General features: G+C 36.2%; 1 protein-coding gene across 1 annotated transcript; it reads right to left on the reverse strand.

Annotated features, from left to right (window-relative positions):
- Positions 1-7,778: 7,778 nt before the first annotated feature.
- Positions 7,779-11,092, reverse strand: LOC126975035 (uncharacterized). The gene has a single exon (XM_050822816.1). It carries the CDS (start codon positions 8,897-8,899, stop codon positions 8,231-8,233), a length of 669 nt encoding a protein of 222 aa, XP_050678773.1. The 5' UTR covers positions 8,900-11,092; the 3' UTR covers positions 7,779-8,230.
- Between the last annotated feature and the right edge of the window lie 7,050 nt (positions 11,093-18,142).

An 18,142-nucleotide genomic window follows, 5' to 3' on the forward strand; every position in this document is an offset into this window, starting at 1 on the left:
GGGAATACTTCTTTTTTTTAAACATTAATTCTGTGTGTATTTCGTTAGTAAATATTTTTCGAATAAGAATACATGTGTAATATTTATATGTTTGTGTTACGTCCATTATTTTAGTTTCTTTATATACTTTGCTCGTTGGTGTCAGAAAATCATATCTAAATAATACTTTTATAAGTTTATTTTGTGCAGTTTGGATTAAATTTATATTAGTTCTGGCAGCTGAACCCCAGATTTCAACCAAATAATCAATATGTGGTTTTACGTGAGAGTTATAAATGATGTAACGTACATTTCGGGGGAGACAACGTGCTATACTACGCAGTGTTCCAGTAAGGGATGTCAGCTTAGACTTTACCTTATCAATGTGAGGTTTCCATGTTAAATGTTTGTCTAATAAAAGGCCTAGATATTTTTCACTATCTGTTCTTTTAATTAATTGGTTATTAATTTTTAATGGTAAATGATTTTGAATCTTTTTATTTTTAGCGGCAAATATAACATAATGGGTTTTTGATATGTTTATCGTCAGTAAATTACACTGAAACCATACATTGAGCAGGTTTAGGTCATCTTGTGCGTCTTGTATGATTGGCTCAATTTTATGACCATAATAAAAAAGGCTAGTGTCATCTGCATATAGTGATAGGGTTCCTTTGAGCTGCAATTTACTAATGTTATTTATATAAATCAGAAATAACAATGGTCCTATTATCGAGCCTTGAGGAACTCCATAAAGTACAGTTTCCTGACTGCTTTCATACTTGCCAAGTTTGACTACTTGTTGGCGATCCGTCAAGTACGATTTAAAAATTTTGTGAGCTACGCCAGTGATACCAATATCATTTAATTTATCAAGAATAATTTTGTGGCTGACTGTATCGAATGCTTTTTTTAGCTCTATAAATATGCCAATGCTATATTTCTTATCATCAATGTTATTTTTTAATTTTGTTACCAAATCTGCTGCAGCTGAAAGAGTATTAGATTTCGGTCTAAAACCATATTGCTTACTAAATAAGAAATTTATAGATTTTAAGTATGTCTCAAGTCGATCGTATAAAACACGCTCAAAAATTTTAGACAGTACAGGAAGAACTGAAATGGGTCTATAATTCCCTGGCTCTTGTTGTGATCCAGACTTGTAAATAGGCGTCACTTTTGCAATTTTTAGACTACTTGGAAATATGCCTTGATTTAAACAGGTATTTATGCACTTTGTAAGTTCATCGGCTAATAACGGCATGATGCATTTTATTGACTTAGTATTTATAGTATCGATACCTGCACTTGTATTAGAGTCTAAGTTTTTTATTAGAGTAATTACTTAATCTACTGTTGCTGATTTAATAGTACTGAGACCTGGGTACGTAACATTAGTGTCCATACTAGCATTTGTGTAGGTTTTATTGTTATGGTACTTTATAGGGATATCTTCCGCTAATTTTGAACCAACAGTAGAAAAGAAATCGTTAAAAGCCTGGCAGATATCATTTCCATTCAGAAATACCGTGTCTTTATGTTTTAGTTTAGTGGGTACCGATTGTACTTGATTTTTATTGTGATTCAGAGAATTTATTAAACTCCACATAATAATCTGCTTTTAATTTTTGGATTCTAATTGCAACGGCACTCTTAGCTTTTATAAATTTGGTTGCGATGCTTTTAGCTTCAGGATTTTTTTTATGTTGATGCCATAGTGTGTTCTTACGATTAATATCATCTAATATACTTTTATTTATCCAGTCTTGCTTCGGTGGATTACTAATTTTAGTGCGTTTTGTTTAATTAATGTCCATATTTTATCCTCTAAAATGTTGTAATCATGGTTATTTGAATATATGTTGAATATTTTGGTATTGCAAACTGCCTCATAGAGCTTTTTATAATCTACCACTTCATAGTGTATATTTTTTTTTGCCTCTGGTCGATATTTCCTTACTTCAAAATAAATCTGTTTGTGGTCCGACATCGATGATTCAATAACAGCTAAGTGAAACCCATTTTCATTCAAGTTGGTAGAGACGTGGTCGATCAAAGATTTTTTAGTAAATGTTTCTCTTGTACAATGTCTAGATTCAATTTTGTTGATAAGTTTGAAACCATTTTCTTTTAGGGAATCTTTATAAGCTTCAACTGACTTGTCTGGGTTTAATAAGTCAAAGTTAAAACCACCAAATACTATAGCTATTTTTCTTAGATTCAGCTGAGAAGAAAAAGCATCTAGAAAATTATTAACATTAGTTCTACCGGGTTTGTATACAGCGCCAATATCTACAGAAAAATTTTGCAAGTGTATCCATAAGTAATGGTTGTCGTCTTTGTACAGCTCTTCGACAGCATGATGCTTTAAGTTATTATGAGCAAAAATTGAAACACCACCACCGTAAGCATTCTGTCTGTACTGATAATAGTGAGTGTAACCATGTAATTGAATTCGTTTAGCTTCTTCTTCGGTTTTTATCCACGTTTCAGACAATACTATTATATGTATGATTGCTGCGAAAGAGTGAATAACGCATTGTAGTTCATCAAGTTTACCTGGTTCCACAATACTACGTGCATTAGCATAAAAGCATTTTAGTGATTTTTTGGTTGATGTAATTTCATTGAGATTAGTTAAAGCTTGATATGTGGAGTTATTATCTTCTAGTTTGTAGTCTATTTCATGGAGTTTTTTGAATGGATAGTAATGATTTTGGGTACATTCTTGATATATTTAATGCGCAAATTTTCTTCGCCTTTCTCAATACGGCGCTGAAGTTCCTCTTTCAGATTTTGAAATTGTGCCTGCTGGTATGGTTTCTGATCCGAGAATATTTTTATTTTATTAGTTTTTATGTTATTCTTATGTTGGAGTAGGCACTTAGCGGTTTCCTCTGTTTTAAAACACACTTTGATAGGGCGTATTTTGTCTGGTTTGTATTTCCCAACACGGCAAATATTAATAGGGCTAGGACAGTCTGGTGTTATTGTTTTAATGGTACTCATTACTTCATTTTGTCGAATGTGTGTCTTTCATCTCCATCTATAGAAACAGATTCTGGTATACCAGCTATTAATATATTTTTTCGTCTTAAATTTTGCTCATTAAACTCCGCTAAAATAGAATTATATCATTGATTATCATTACTAATTGTTGATGAAGTTGGATTTATTTGCTTTTTTAGATTTTTTAGGTCGTTCTCCAGGAACACTATCTTTTTTTCAGTACTCTGTGCCAAATTTGAAATTTTTTTGAGTTCTATTTCATTTTGTTTTTGATCCATTACTATTCCTTCTAGTTGGTCTTTGGTTAACTGCATATCAGACTTAATTTCGGTAATAGTATTTTGGATGCCTAAAATGTCTTGCCTTATAATTGAGAAGTTTTCATTTTGTGTTGTAAGTAATAAGTAATGCCATCATTTGCGTCATTTGCTGTTGTATATCTGACAGTTGTGTTTTAATATCATCGTCTGAATGCTTACGCTTAATTCGAAAGCCGTTCTTAAGAACGCCGGTTTTGGATTTGGATAGATTATATGGAGACATAGCATTGTTCTCCTATGGTTGTAATGTAATTAATACATAAAATTTGGTAATTAATAAATAAAATAATAAATTAAATTTGGTGTATACTATCCAACTATTTGGGGCGATTCTTTCGATTTTCAGGTTTTCAGACTCTACCTGGCGTGATGAACAGCGTGATAGGTTATGGTGGTACTTCATGAGTCCATAAGCTTCCTCCGCATATTGAACGAGTTTATTTTCAGAGCAGAGGTATTCTTTAGCTGTTATCTCCTTGCACGGTTGTTCTTTCGGGCGGTATCGAACACCTTCTACTAATATGTATGGAAATTCAGGAATAACAATAAATGTGTGGTTATTGGAATCGTTGGACATAGGAAGGGAGTACAATTTATAATAATTATAAGTAACATTATCAATAAGTGGAACTTCAATAATAAACGTTATTTCGTTATGCTTAAAGTAAGATTTTACAGACAATGATTCCTCTGTATTCATTAAATTTTGTTTATTTAGAGAATACATGAAGTTATCATATTTGCTAATATGTTTCAACAGTTCTAATAATTCATCAGAATTAATGACAGACTTGTGTAAAACAGTCACTGTTTCTATTTCAATAAGTTTTACATAGATGGTTCTAAAGTTTACTATAAACTGATTAAGTAATCCAGATACAAGAGTCATATAGATGGAATGATTGTCCTTGCCTGTAAGATCTTTTACAAGATTTTCAATTAGTTTTATGCGTGCATTCATTTTCTTAGTGTTTTCATTAATTGTCTTGGTAGAGTTCAGAAAGTGATCCAACATTTCAGATATCACAGTAAATTTGTAAGAGATTGCTTGTTCTCTGGTTTGAATATTACTAATTATGTCGTCGTACCTAACTGCATCTTGGTCATCAAGGTTTCCGGTTATAACTTTGATTATAGAGCCTTACGGTCATAGCACACTTACTCTGCTCCAACTCCGCTCCCACCCAACACAAACCTATACTAAGACGACTGCTCGCAGTCCACGCGGCGGCAGCTAGCAGGCACCCAGCAGTCCACGCGGCGACAGCTAGCAGACAGGCCCTAGTCCACCCACCGACCGCTCTCGCTTTTCGCGATTGACAATTAGACTCAGTTTGCGATCGGTTTCCATTGAAGCAACTCGTATTTTTTACTATGTCCCGATTAACAACGCGCGAGCTAGCAATTATTGCCATTGCACTTGAGGATGAAGAGAGAGGCGCAAGAAATAACAGACGAAGATTTTGGGTGCATAGAATGGTGAAAGCAAGACATGCAGAAGGAGAATTTTGGCAGATCCAGAGACACCTGTTAGATGACGAAGAAAAATTCTATATTTACTTTCATATGAAACGCTACTTATTTGACTACATATTATCATTTATTGAAATAGACATCACAAAGAAGAATACGAAATTCAGACAAGCAATAACACCAAAAGAAAAATTTGCTGTCACGTTAAGGTAAGTGAAAGAGAAACTTTTCTTGTAAATTTGTACATATTTATTGAAAAAATAAAATAGTAACAATCAGTCTCTAATTTCCATAAATTATCGATCACAATGTTACCTCAAAATTAATAAACATTTTTCTGAGTAGCATTAGGCAATTCACTGTTCAAAATAGGTTCTTCTAAAACTGGAGGATTTTTGCCTGACAGCTCTGCATTGCCGGTATTAGAGTCGGAAGGGCCTTCATTATAGAGGTTATAAGCCGAAGATTCTGGATTACGGGTACTATAGCCGGAAGGGCCTGCATTATGGAGGTTATAATCTGAAGATCCTGGATTGCAGGTACTATAGTCGGAAGGGCCTGCATTACGGATGTTATAATCCGAAAATCCTATATTGTGGGTGTTATGACTCGAAGGTCCTGTATTGTGAGTGTTATCAGTATTGTGTCGTGAAGAACCAGCATAGACATTAGTTTGTTCCTTGATTTCTTGTAATTCAAATTCAGACCCCATGTTGAATATTCTAGACTTTATATTTATTTTATTTTATATTTATAAATGATTTAATTTTTTTACGGTTGTTGCAATGCTCGAAAAAAACATGTCGATCTCATCATCCTTATTGGTCTCTTTTTCTTTAAGTAAATATTGTAAAAGTTGAGCTGATGCTCGAGTACATTCTTCTTTGAATCGCTTTCTTTTAGGTATGTGCGGAAACAAATGAGAGTTTCCTGACATATTTGTTGAAGATTCTGGTCGGTTGGTAATATTAACTTCTGGGTCATTCGATAACATGGAAGAATCATCGTGATTAGGCAACAATTCGTTAAAATCAAAATTTTCGTCAACTTCACTATCATCTTCCGTTAATGATGAAATCGTTTTTCTTTGTTTCATATGCGGCAACAAAAAAGACATCTCTTCTTCAAATTGGCATTTTTTTTGATGAGGTAGCAGCCTGACCACTTTTTATGCGTTTCTTACCAACTGTCCTTCTATAGCTTTCTCTTAAGTTTGCCCATGTTTTCTTGCACTCTGATTCTGAAAAAGAAAAAAACGAAGTGAAGAGGTGTCTGTCTGCTAAGGTGTGTTTATTTTTGCTTAGAAATATTAATAGAGAAAGTTTTGTTTCAGATACATGATCACGGGGAGTACAGCAAGGACGTTGAGTTCAAGCTTTAGATTAGGCGAATCACCAATCCGATCAATCATACAAGAAGTATGTAACGCAATCATAAACAAATTAATGGGAATTTTCATTCCAACGCCAAATGAAGTACGGTGGAAAACTATAGCTCAAGGATTTCAATACAGATGGAATTTTCCAAATTGCATCGGCGCTATAGATGGAAAGCATGTCAACATCATAGCGCCTGCTAATAGTGGTTCGCTGTATTTTAATTATAAAAAGCACTTTTCTGTTGTCCTAATGGCTGTGGTTGATGATAAATATAGATTTATAATAGTTGATATAGGTGCTTTCGGTAGAAATAGTGACGGTGGAATATTCGGCTGGCAGCTTTTGTATGGAAATGTGAAAAACAATTTTCGTTTCTTGAAATTGGACACATAGTAAAAGTTGTTGCTATTGATCAGTAGAACACGTGGTTTTCGTAATCGGAAGGCTGTCCCTTACACCCTGTAGATTGTACTTAGGCTCATATTCTAAAACATTACTTGGTCATCGATTGTTACTTAAGTAAAGATTTTGTATGGAAAATCTCTACTTAAGCGTTACTTGATGACCAAGTAACCTTTTAGAATATGAGCCTAAAATAGGTAGGTATATACCTGTTGCAGACAACGTTCTTGCAACGATTTCCATGTTTGATCCCTTTTGACAGAATCTGCGTATTTTGCGTCACTGGCATCATACAGATAGGGATACCTTCGCACATCTTCTATAAGTTTTTCTTTGTTCATAATGGATACGTTCAATACCTGCGAAAACACTCTGAAAGAGATCGAGCGTGCGGACTGCTTGGTAGATACTGAGTGACTGAGCGCCGAGGGCGAGGCGACTGCTAGTAAGGGCGCTTTTAGTGTCACGCGGATTTGCTCACGCACGCGGGATTGGCCCGCATGCGTAAAATTTCACGCTGCGGATCATACGCAGCATGAGTTTCAGTTTTCTACGGGCTGCGTAACGGTATAGACGTGTTCAAAAATGATCAATGTCAGAAGAATATGTGTCGCTTACATACTTTACAAACGACGAAACAAGAAGACAAGAGTACATGTTGATCCCTTTCTTGAAAATAGGCTTCTTGCTGGGGCGTTTGTTACACATTTTGGAAAACTACAAAATAGTGAACGTAAATTTAAAAATTACTTTCGAATGTCCATTCGTTCTTTTGATGAACTGTTGTGTAAAATTGAGAATAAGCTACAAAAAAGCAGTTTACGAAGGATTACAATACAACCGATTGAGAGGCTCGCTATTACATTAAGGTAAGTTTTAAATTTTAAATATTTAATTTCTTGCTATGATTTAGTGGAAAGGGATTTGAACAGGTAGGATAAACGTACCAATCCCAAACCAGTAAAGGACTTTTTTGATTTCAAATTACTGTCATGTGTAAATTTACATGTGCAAAAAAAATATGGTCATGTACTCTGGTCAACTGCAAAAATGTTAAACAGAAAAATCAAATCAATGATTTTTTCAGTAGTTGACCATCGTGGTCAATTATTGAGACATCATACAACACATGTTCTAGTAATTATCCAGTCTAAATAAACGGTATAATAATGATTGTTTATTTGAAATATCGTAAAGTAATGCGTCTTTGGTTATTAATTGTTGAAATTTCATAAAATCAGATTATTTCACTCATAAAATGTCGCCTTTAAAGTGGAATCATTCCTACCTTTCATCACACGCGACTTATAAAATTATATAAAGTTATAGGTTTGCACATGACAGTAATTTGAAGTCAAAAAAAGTTCTTAATTGGTTTGGGATTTCAACTACATACACAATCCTTTTTTTATCTGATAAAGTACACATGGCCACAGATCAAGTTACCCAAAACCAGTATAAATGGAACTCGCACCTTGCGCATTATCATACTTAGGTAACCCGTCGGAGTCCCGCTTATACTGGATTTGAGTAACTTGATCTGTGCCGTGTGTACAACCGCACTCATATGAATAAACAAACAATTAGAGAGAAACTGGAGAAAAAAAGTTAATCGTACTCATTTTAATAAAAAGAGTTTTATTCATAAATTAAAAATCAAATTTTACATCATTCATTTCTTTGTAAATTTGTATCCTGAGCGTAGACATTACTTTCGCCAGTAGATGATGTTGTTGCTGGGTTATAAATTATGTCATAAGACGTGATATTAAACAGGCGACTTTCAGTCGAAATAAGAGTTTCATTATCATTCACTGCAGCAGAACTAATAGCATTGTCGTTAAGACTGGAAGTATCCTGGATTATACTATTGGTTTGGTAATCTTGATTTATCGGTGACAAACTGTCAAGCTCAGTAAAAGCACTAGAACTTGTTGTAGGTATGGGGCTGTAGTATGCAGGTTGTGTTTGACTTTCCATTTCCATAACTATATTTAACACTTTTGTTCTGAACATTAGTTTTTGATATCTAGTGAATCTTTTTAATGAAGGCTGCAGAGACTGAAAGAAAGCCAAATCCTCACTTTCCAGCTCCAGTTGCTTAGACTTTAAGCATTCTAATAACTGTGCCTCAAATTCGGATGGTGCTTGCTTTTTAGATTTTACTTGTTTTTGTTTTAATGTTGGGTGAGAACTTTCTTGACGTGAAGTACCTGGTTGCGTGGACTCATTACGTGTTTCTAAATTACGTTGTGATGTTAGTTGAGAACTTTCTTGACGTGAAGTACCTAGTTGCGTGGACTCATTAGGTGTTTCTAAATTACTTTGTTCAGACATTTCTTCACAGAGTGACTCTTCTCCGGCAGTTTCCGTTGTACTGTCTAAGAAAGTCAAAATGTCATAGTAAGAATATTTCTTCTTCTTCTTACTCCCAGAGCCGGATGGCTGATTTTTTTCAGATATCTTGTCTTTCTGGTAAGTGTCCCTTGCTGTTCGCCAGCGTTGTTGTATTTTCTTGTCTGAAATGACAAAATATAATAAGTAGTTGGCAAAAGTACACACAGTTTCAGATCAAGTTACCCAAAACCAGTACCAATAAAATTTGCCATCATCAATATTAAGGTGAAAACTTCCGGAAGTCACTAGCGCTGTAAGTTTTTAATTTGTTTTAACAAAAATTAGCTTCATTAGATTCCTTTCATTTGTCGGAAATTTTACCATAGGGGTTAATTTATACAGAGGAGATTTCTTATAAAATATTAACAGCACAGTTATGTATCTCAAATCTGCTAAAAGTGGCCACTTTTAGCAGATATGAGATACATAACTATACTTCGAACATTTCATATGAAATCATAACTGCATAAATACCCCCCTATGATAAAATTTTCGGCAAATGATAGAAATCTAACGTAGCTACAGTACTGTAGTTAAAACGAATTAAAAACTTCTAGCGCTAGCTACTTCCGTGCCCTTTCACCTTAAGGGTATTTATTTTTCTTCTGAAGTAAAATTCGAGCGGTGCATGCCGTCTTATGTCTGATGTCAGCATTATTAATATATTATATAATCATAATATTATTAATATATTGTTTTTGTTTTCAGATATTTGGCAACTGGTAATACATTCACTGATCTACACTATTCCTACGTGATTGGAATTGCAACAATTAGCGAAATAGTAAGACAAGTTTGTTACATAATATGGATTGAACTAAAGTCTGAATGTATTCCACAGCTTAATGGGATCAAATGGAAAGAAATCGCAGAGGGATTTCTCACATATACAAATTTTCCTAATTGCTTGGGTGCTATTGATGGAAAACATATAAGAGTGATTCGACCGCCGCACAGTGGATCACTATATTTTAATTATAAGAAATATTATTCTGTAGTGCTCCTCGCAATGTGTGATGCTGATTATAATTTTACATATATTAATGTCGGTACCAGTGGAAGTAACGCCGATTCAACCATCTTTAGAAGGAGTCATTTGTATACGAAACTGGAAAGTAACACGTTGGGTATCCCTGACCCGCAAGAGTTGCCTATTATTTGCCCCGAAGTAGCTTATCCATCTAGTGTAAGAGCAAAGTTGCCGTTCGTGATAGTGGGAGACGAGGCATTTGGTTTATCATCACATGTGATGCGGCCTTATGCTCGTGATAATTTACCTTACAAAAAGAAAATATTTAATTACCGTCTGTCCAGAGCTAGAAGGTACATAGAATGCACTTTTGGAATTATGTCAAATAAATTTAGAATATTTCACAGATCCATGACTGTCAAGTTAGATCTAGCACAATTAATAGTCAAGACGGCATGTGTACTTCACAATTTCATAAGGAAACGGGATGGATACATGGTCAGCCATACATTTGTCACAAATGGTTTTACGGGACCACTACCCAGGCAGCAGACTGAAAGTAGTAATACGTCGGCAAGTAATATCAGAGATATATTTGCAGATTACTTTATCAATGAAGGAAAAGTCTCCTGGCAACACCGATATATAATTAATTAACTAAACTCAAAAGGTTTTAGAAGGTTTTTGATGTTATTTGTGAATTAAATAATTATGCTTATATTAATAAAGTAATGATGCTTGTATAAATAAAATAATAAACCAAACACATACCCGCCTCTTTTCTTTCCTCTTCGCTCAAATTTTCGTAGTTAGGTGCCAATTCCTTCAAAATATCTCTCCATGCAGCCTCTCTCGCGTCCCTGTTTTTGTATAATTCATTGCGTTTATCCCACAAAACGGGCCGCAGATGAACTTCAATGATTACTCGCTCTGTATCGATTTTCATTTCGGCAGTACAATACGGCGCGTGCGCCCCGTTCGACTCTAAAATGGGCACTGAAGTTGTAGGCAGTGCTTACGCATGCGGATACCCCGCACCGGGGTGGCGCCCCGCACAGCGCCCCGCGTCCCGCGTGCGTATATCACGCTTTACAATAGATACCTATATGAAATTGTTCTTTGCGGATGCTACGCATGCGGGCCAATCCCGCGTGCGTGAGCAAATCCGCGTGACACTAAAAGCGCCCTAAGCGCGTGGGCACCGCGCCGACCGCTCGCCTGCCAGCGAGGCATCAACTACCGAGCAGTCTGACAGCGGTAAGCTCGCTGACAGCGAGCTGTCTGCTAATTTATGATGCCAATGTAAAATATATCTAAAGAGCGATATTTAAAGCCCTTATTTGAATCACATTCTATTTGCCGGGTGGGAGCGGAGGCGTGTAAGTGAGCTATGACCTTTTGGGATTTATTTACCCACGTTTGTATCTTTTGGAAGGGACTAATTCTCGTAATTTTTCTAGAGTCTCATTTTGAATATATTCTTCCTGTGTTTTAAGCATGAACTCATCTGCATAATATGATTTATTCGGGTGTATCTTTTTACTGAATTCAGGATATTTTTGGACATTGAAATAAAGATCGGTAGGTTGATTATTTTAACTATTGACCATTTATCGTGCTGTATATACGCTTGACCTAACTTGACCGGTAGAATACCAGGGTTTTGATTAATCTTTACTGCTTGAAGGGCCTGGTTTGGGGAATGCTGGTTTGAAAGGGCCTGATTTTATCGCCTTGGCGTTATCCATATCGCCAGGAGTAGAAACCACCTGTGGAAGACGTTTTATATTTTTAATTGGAACTTTTGTGATTCTATCTCTTAGTTTTATTGGAACAACATTGCGATCTATCTGACCAGTTACGACAGCTTTTTGGAACCTAGGTTTATCTTTATCTTGTCTTTTGTTAACGGCTTTAGCAAAAATAGTTTGTCCTACTACTAACGATGGTCCAGATTCGCCACCTCGCTTGTTATTAATGTTTTCTTTTTGGGTTTTTAGTTTATCTGAAAGATATTTGTAAAGTGTTTGAGTTCTTTTCTTATGGTTTTAGGATTGTCGTATTGAGAGATGAGATAAACACTGACGCGGAACTAAATGTACTCTTTATTTAATAGATGTTTTACATACGACCGTTCGGCACGGTAACTTGCGGGTGACTGGCCACGCATACAATGTTCCATGAGTATATAAACCCCTACAGTCATCGTCCCCTTTTTAAAATTTTACTAACTTATATAATCTACAAACATTCATATAAACTTATTACTAGCCGTGCATACACTAACAATACATTATTACATAGCTGAATTTGCACATTCCATGACACCGATACGCTGAACATTGTTTACACTTAGGTGAGTATAAGGTTACATAATACATTGTTTCGCGACATTATTATAAACGTGTATGTAGCAGTTGTTAAAATGATTACCTTGTCATTACTGCTATAGGAATAACGTCGGTTCGATTCCGTTTCAAACGAATTATAACAGTAATTTAGTATATTATTACAGTATTTAAAACACATTAATTTTTTTTGAAATAACTTACAAATAAAACGTATGTTGCGTACACTTTACACTTGCTGCATGTTATACTGACGTTGGTTACCATTTGTGGCGTGACCCAGCGCCAAAGTTGATACATCAATTTCCTTTTGGAATAGCCTTTTGGTATGCTTCTTATAGTGTTGGTACAGAATATAAAATCACCTCTCATTATTACAAATTGATGATACATATATGCAAGCCAGCATTACTTTAACCTCATTAGGAATGGCTAAAGCTGTTTACACACTGTATTATACCATTAATAATATATATATACTACTTATCTCAACCATTACATTTACATAAACCTAACAGGACGTTTGATTAATCTGCCACTACGGGAGGTCTTGGGTTCCATTTGAGGAGTGGTTAAGAGCCTGTCCAGATGAAGCGTTTTACGCGCGAGTTCACTCGCGCGTTTTGATTTGTATTGCGTCCAGATGCGGCGTATCACGCGCGTTCTCGCGCGCATGTGTTGGAGACGGATTTGAGCAGTTATAAACATGGACTCGGATACAGCGGTTGTGTTGTGGCTTGCATACCGTCGATGGAGACGTCGTAAACAAAGAGAAAGTCGACGATTTAACGTACATCCCATTCTACGTGATAGAATGACGCATAGTATGTTTATAACTTTATACCCAAAACTCAGAGAACATAGTGAAAAGTTTTTCAACTACTTTCGGATGTCAATAGCATCGTTTGATAATTTACTAGAAATTATCAAAGAAGATTTGTCTCCATGTCAAAATTATATGGTACGGGATACTGTTTCTGCAGAAGAAAAACTCGTGATTACTTTGAGGTAATATTTTTTATTGCTTTAGTAATACCTTAAGTAATTAATTCAGATTCATTGGAATCTTGTGTAGATGCCGGTGAAGGGTGTTTGTAGCTAGACGTCGTTGGTGGTCGTGACGCAGTGCAATAACCTCGATTGTAAGTCGAAAAGGTTTCAGGTGGAAACGAAGATGTTGAAGGGTCTGTTGTGGTATATCCTGTTTCTCCAAAATAATCTCTCTGTCCACGTTGTGTCATTCCTGTTTGGTAATGATATTGTGTCGAAGGTTGGTAGTCGGAACGAGCTGCTGCAGGTCTAAGACACAGAGCTTGTTGAGCTTGAAGTACTTTCATTAATTCAATTTTTGTTTGAAGTCTGTTTTCCTCTGGTACTTTAAGAAGCTCTTTGTGTAAGGACAAACAAAATAGTTTGTCATCATCTGACTCTATTTGGTTTGTTGCCTGTGGCTGATTCCCAGATGCTAAATTTGTTTTTATGATTGAGAGGAATTCTTCGTCAGCCGCATTTAGTTTTTTCTTCTTTTTTGCCTGACTACGTGGAGGTCTCATCACATCTTCCCCATCGCCAGAAAACTCCTGTTCTTCAGTTGCAACACACGCGGTGTTGATGTTGCTCTCAGTTATTTTATTCCGTGTCGATCTTTCGAGAAACATCAAACGTTCAAAATAAATATATTTGGCTTTGCCGGAGGCTCCTGATCCAGACGGTGTGGTTTTCTTCTTCTTCATTTCTCTCACAAAGCCATCACGCAACCCTTTCCACTTCTTCTGCAATAAAGTACCTGTAAATAATAAAAAGATCGAAATAAAATAATAATAATTATTTTACTTTCTTTTCAGATATTTGGCCACAGGATGTTATTTTGCGGATCTGCATTATGCCTACAGATTAGGAAAGTCTACAGTTATCGAAATAGTACAGAAAACCTGTTACATCATGTGGAACAAACTGCTAAACATAGTAATGAGACAACCAACGAAAGCTAAATGGAAAGAAATTTCGAAACAATTTCAAAAATACACAAATTTTCCAAACTGCATCGGTGCCATTGACGGCAAGCATATCCGTATTATAAAACCTAACGATTCTGGGTCTCTTTACTATAACTATAAGAGTTATTTTTCAACTGTTTTGTTGGCCGTATGTGATGCAAATTATTGTTTTATTGCAGTGGACATAGGCGCATATGGAAAAAGTAATGACTCCACAATTTTTAAAGACTCTATTTTATATAAAAAACTTGTCGAGAAAACTTTAGATATTCCAGATCCAAAGCCAATATCGCAAACAGATGCAACCCCCTTACCTCATGTCATAGTAGGAGATGAGGCGTTTAGTCTGTCTGAAAATATAATGCGCCCTTACTGCGGTAGATCTCTAACAACCAAAAAAAAAATTTTCAACTATCGCTTATCCAGGGCCCGGCGTTACATTGAATGTTGCTTTGGCATCTTGGTAAATAAATGGAGAATATTTCATAGACCGTTGAATGTGGATATAGAATTTGCAATAAACATAATTAAGGCTTGTTGTGTTCTCCATAACTACGTAAGGTTAAGGGATGGCTATAGGTATGATCACACTCTCTACGAAACATCTCTGAATAATTTGAACAATGAGGCAGTGAGGCCTAATGCGAGATCATTGAATATAAGAGATAGATTTGCTGATTATTTTGTAAACGAAGACAAACTCCCTTGGCAAGATAAAATGATATAGTTTAACAATGTAAAATCTATGCAAATAATAATATTATTTAATAAAGTATTATTTACTTACCTAAAGTTTTTTTTTTCTCTTCGGAATCACCAACTTCACAAAAAATTTCCACTATTTCTTCCCAGTTCCTACGTTTAATGGTTCTATTAGAATAATCTGATGATTCCATGTCCCATAGAGCTACCCTTTTCTCAATTTCGTCGATAAAAAGTTCCGTGTCAAAGTTATCACGCTCCATTTTGAACCAAATACGTCCACTCGCCACGGACACGCGCGTAGTACTGGACGCAGCACAGGCCCCCGAGTACCTCGACTCGCGCGGCGCTCGCGCATGGGACGCGCGAGTCGAGAGTCCCGCTCATTGCACGCGTTTTACGCGCGAGTGAGGAAACGCGCGTAGGCATCTGGACGGGATGTACGTAGCTCTAGTACCTCGGTTACGCGCGAGTGTCAACGCGCGAGTGAACTCGCGCGTAAAACGCTTCATCTGGACAGGCTCTAAGGGAGTTAAATTGTTGTGACTAACATTTTTATTATTAATATTTACCTGCGAATCTGAAGTACAGTCGTCGGCTAGGCTGTATAATAAATAGGCGGGTTTAAGCCTATCTATTGACACCTGACTCTGTCTACTAGGTAACTGCACGGTGAACACTTTCTCGTACTTGCGCACCACTTCATAAGGCCCATCATATGGTGGTGTCAAGGGTTGACGTACTGTGTCATTCCTTATGAACACATGGGTACATGTTCTTAGATCTGGGTGTACAAAAAATGTTTTGGAATTAGCGTGTGTACTTACCTTAGGCCGCAGTTGATTTATTGCATGTCTTAATTTTTCAAGGTAAGAGTGAACGCACCCATTTCCCTGTGATGCCTCCGTATAAAATTCTCCAGGCAGCCGGATTCCTTGCCCATATACAAGCTGAGCTGCACTTATGCCGGAGTCGATGCGGATTGCTACACGTAATCCTAACAAAACGGTAGACAATTCCTCGCTCCAGGAGGCTTGACTTAACCTGGCCCTCAACGCTGCTTTCAAACTGCGATGCCAACGTTCGATCATCCCATTGCTTTGTGGATGGTATGGTGTGGTTCTGCATTTTTTAATTCCTAATAGTCTCGTTAACGATATGAAGAGGTCACTTTCGAATTGACGACCTTGGTCGCTTGTTATCCTTTTAGGACTACCAAAACGACAAATCCATCCCTCGTATAATACCTTTGCGACTGTTTGCGCTGTTATGTTTTGGACTGGAAAAGCTTCCGGCCATTTAGTAAATCTATCAATAATTGTAATACAGTATTTATATCTCTCCTGAGTTATAGGTAGGGGGCCCACAATATCAATATGAATGTGGTCAAACCTTTCGCTAGGCTGAAATGTACCCAAAACTGAATTCGTATGGCGCGTTACCTTCGAACGTTGACATCCAATGCAGGTCTTGGCCCAAAGTCCGACCTCCTCATTGATACCTGGCCAAAAATATTTATGAGCTACTTAACTTGCGTGATAATCGTACACCTGGATGGCTTACGTTATGTATGAATTCGAACGCTTGTCTCCGAAATCGTTTTGGTAAGTACGGTCTAATGTTAGATGATGTAATTTCGCAATATTTTTTTTATCTGAATTCGGTATGTCACACTGTTTAAGTTTGAATTGCAGATTGCAATCTGATCCTTTCCTAAGCTGTTGGCACCCAAAAAGTGGTGAGTTTTCACACGCGTAACTTTCGCGAAGGCAACAACCAGCATTCCTACCGGCTGCGCCAGTTAGATTTCGGGAGCGAGCGATTGGGTTTTTAAAATATAAATTAAAATTAGAATTTTAGAATCCAAATAAGAGTTTATAATTTACGACCCGAGCTTACAGAGTTTGATACAAGACTGATCTTACTAACTAAAATATAAATGCAGAATGTAACTTAAAACTATCTTACCAACTACTGTTATAATAACGTCTTCCGGAAGGGCCGACTGATAAGAGAAGTGCTGCGTTAGGCTCTACCGCAGCGTGAGAGCTTAAGGCTCTGTTGCATTATGGGTTAGGATATATAACTAGGTAGGTAATGGATAGAAAAAATAAAAAACAAACACAGAAGACATAATTCAAAGTCAAAGTCAAAAAATCTTTATCCACTGTAAATCTTTATCAGTTATTTAGTGCAAGTCAGGATGAAGTACAAAAGTTACAATAGCATTCAAATGAGTATAACAATATTCATTAACAAAAATTAGAACATTAATTCCAACTATCTTTATCATTCAAATAATCTTTCACGCTATAATAGGCCTTGGATGTTAATTTATTTTTTACGATACATTTAAATTTTTAATAGGTAACATTTTAATTTCATTTGGGAGTTTATTATAAAATATAACACAATCCACTTTAAAAGATTTACTAATTTTACGGAGCCTAGTAGATGGAATTGCGAGTTTATGTTTGTTTCGAGTATTGACACTATGTACATCACTATTCTTTTTAAATTGGCTAATATTTTTATGAGCGTGTAGGAGGTTCTAGTATATGTACTGGCAGTGTATTCCATTTCAGGAATGAGGAGCGGTGGTATAGAGAACATGAAAAGAAACTGCGATCTAGATCACATTTATCGGATTCACATTCACACTGATTCACAAGATGACTTACGTTATGTATGAATTCGAACGCTTGTCTCCGAAATCGTTCTGGTAAGTACGGTCTAATGTTAGATGATGTAATTTCGCAATATTTTTTTTATCTGAATTCGGTATGTCACACTGTTTAAGTTTGAATTGCAGATTGCAATCTGATCCTTTCCTAAGCTGTTGGCACCCAAAAAGTGGTGAGTTTTCACACGCGTAACTTTCGCGAAGGCAACAACCAGCATTCCTACCGGCTGCGCCAGTTAGATTTCGGGAGCGAGCGATTGGGTTTTTAAAATATAAATTAAAATTAGAATTTTAGAATCCAAATAAGAGTTTATAATTTACGACCCGAGCTTACAGAGTTTGATACAAGACTGATCTTACTAACTAAAATATAAATGCAGAATGTAACTTAAAACTATCTTACCAACTACTGTTATAATAACGTCTTCCGGAAGGGCCGACTGATAAGAGAAGTGCTGCGTTAGGCTCTACCGCAGCGTGAGA

The sequence above is a fragment of the Leptidea sinapis genome, chromosome 2 (genome assembly GCF_905404315.1).
Source record: "Leptidea sinapis chromosome 2, ilLepSina1.1, whole genome shotgun sequence".
Lineage (NCBI taxonomy): Eukaryota > Metazoa > Arthropoda > Insecta > Lepidoptera > Pieridae > Leptidea > Leptidea sinapis.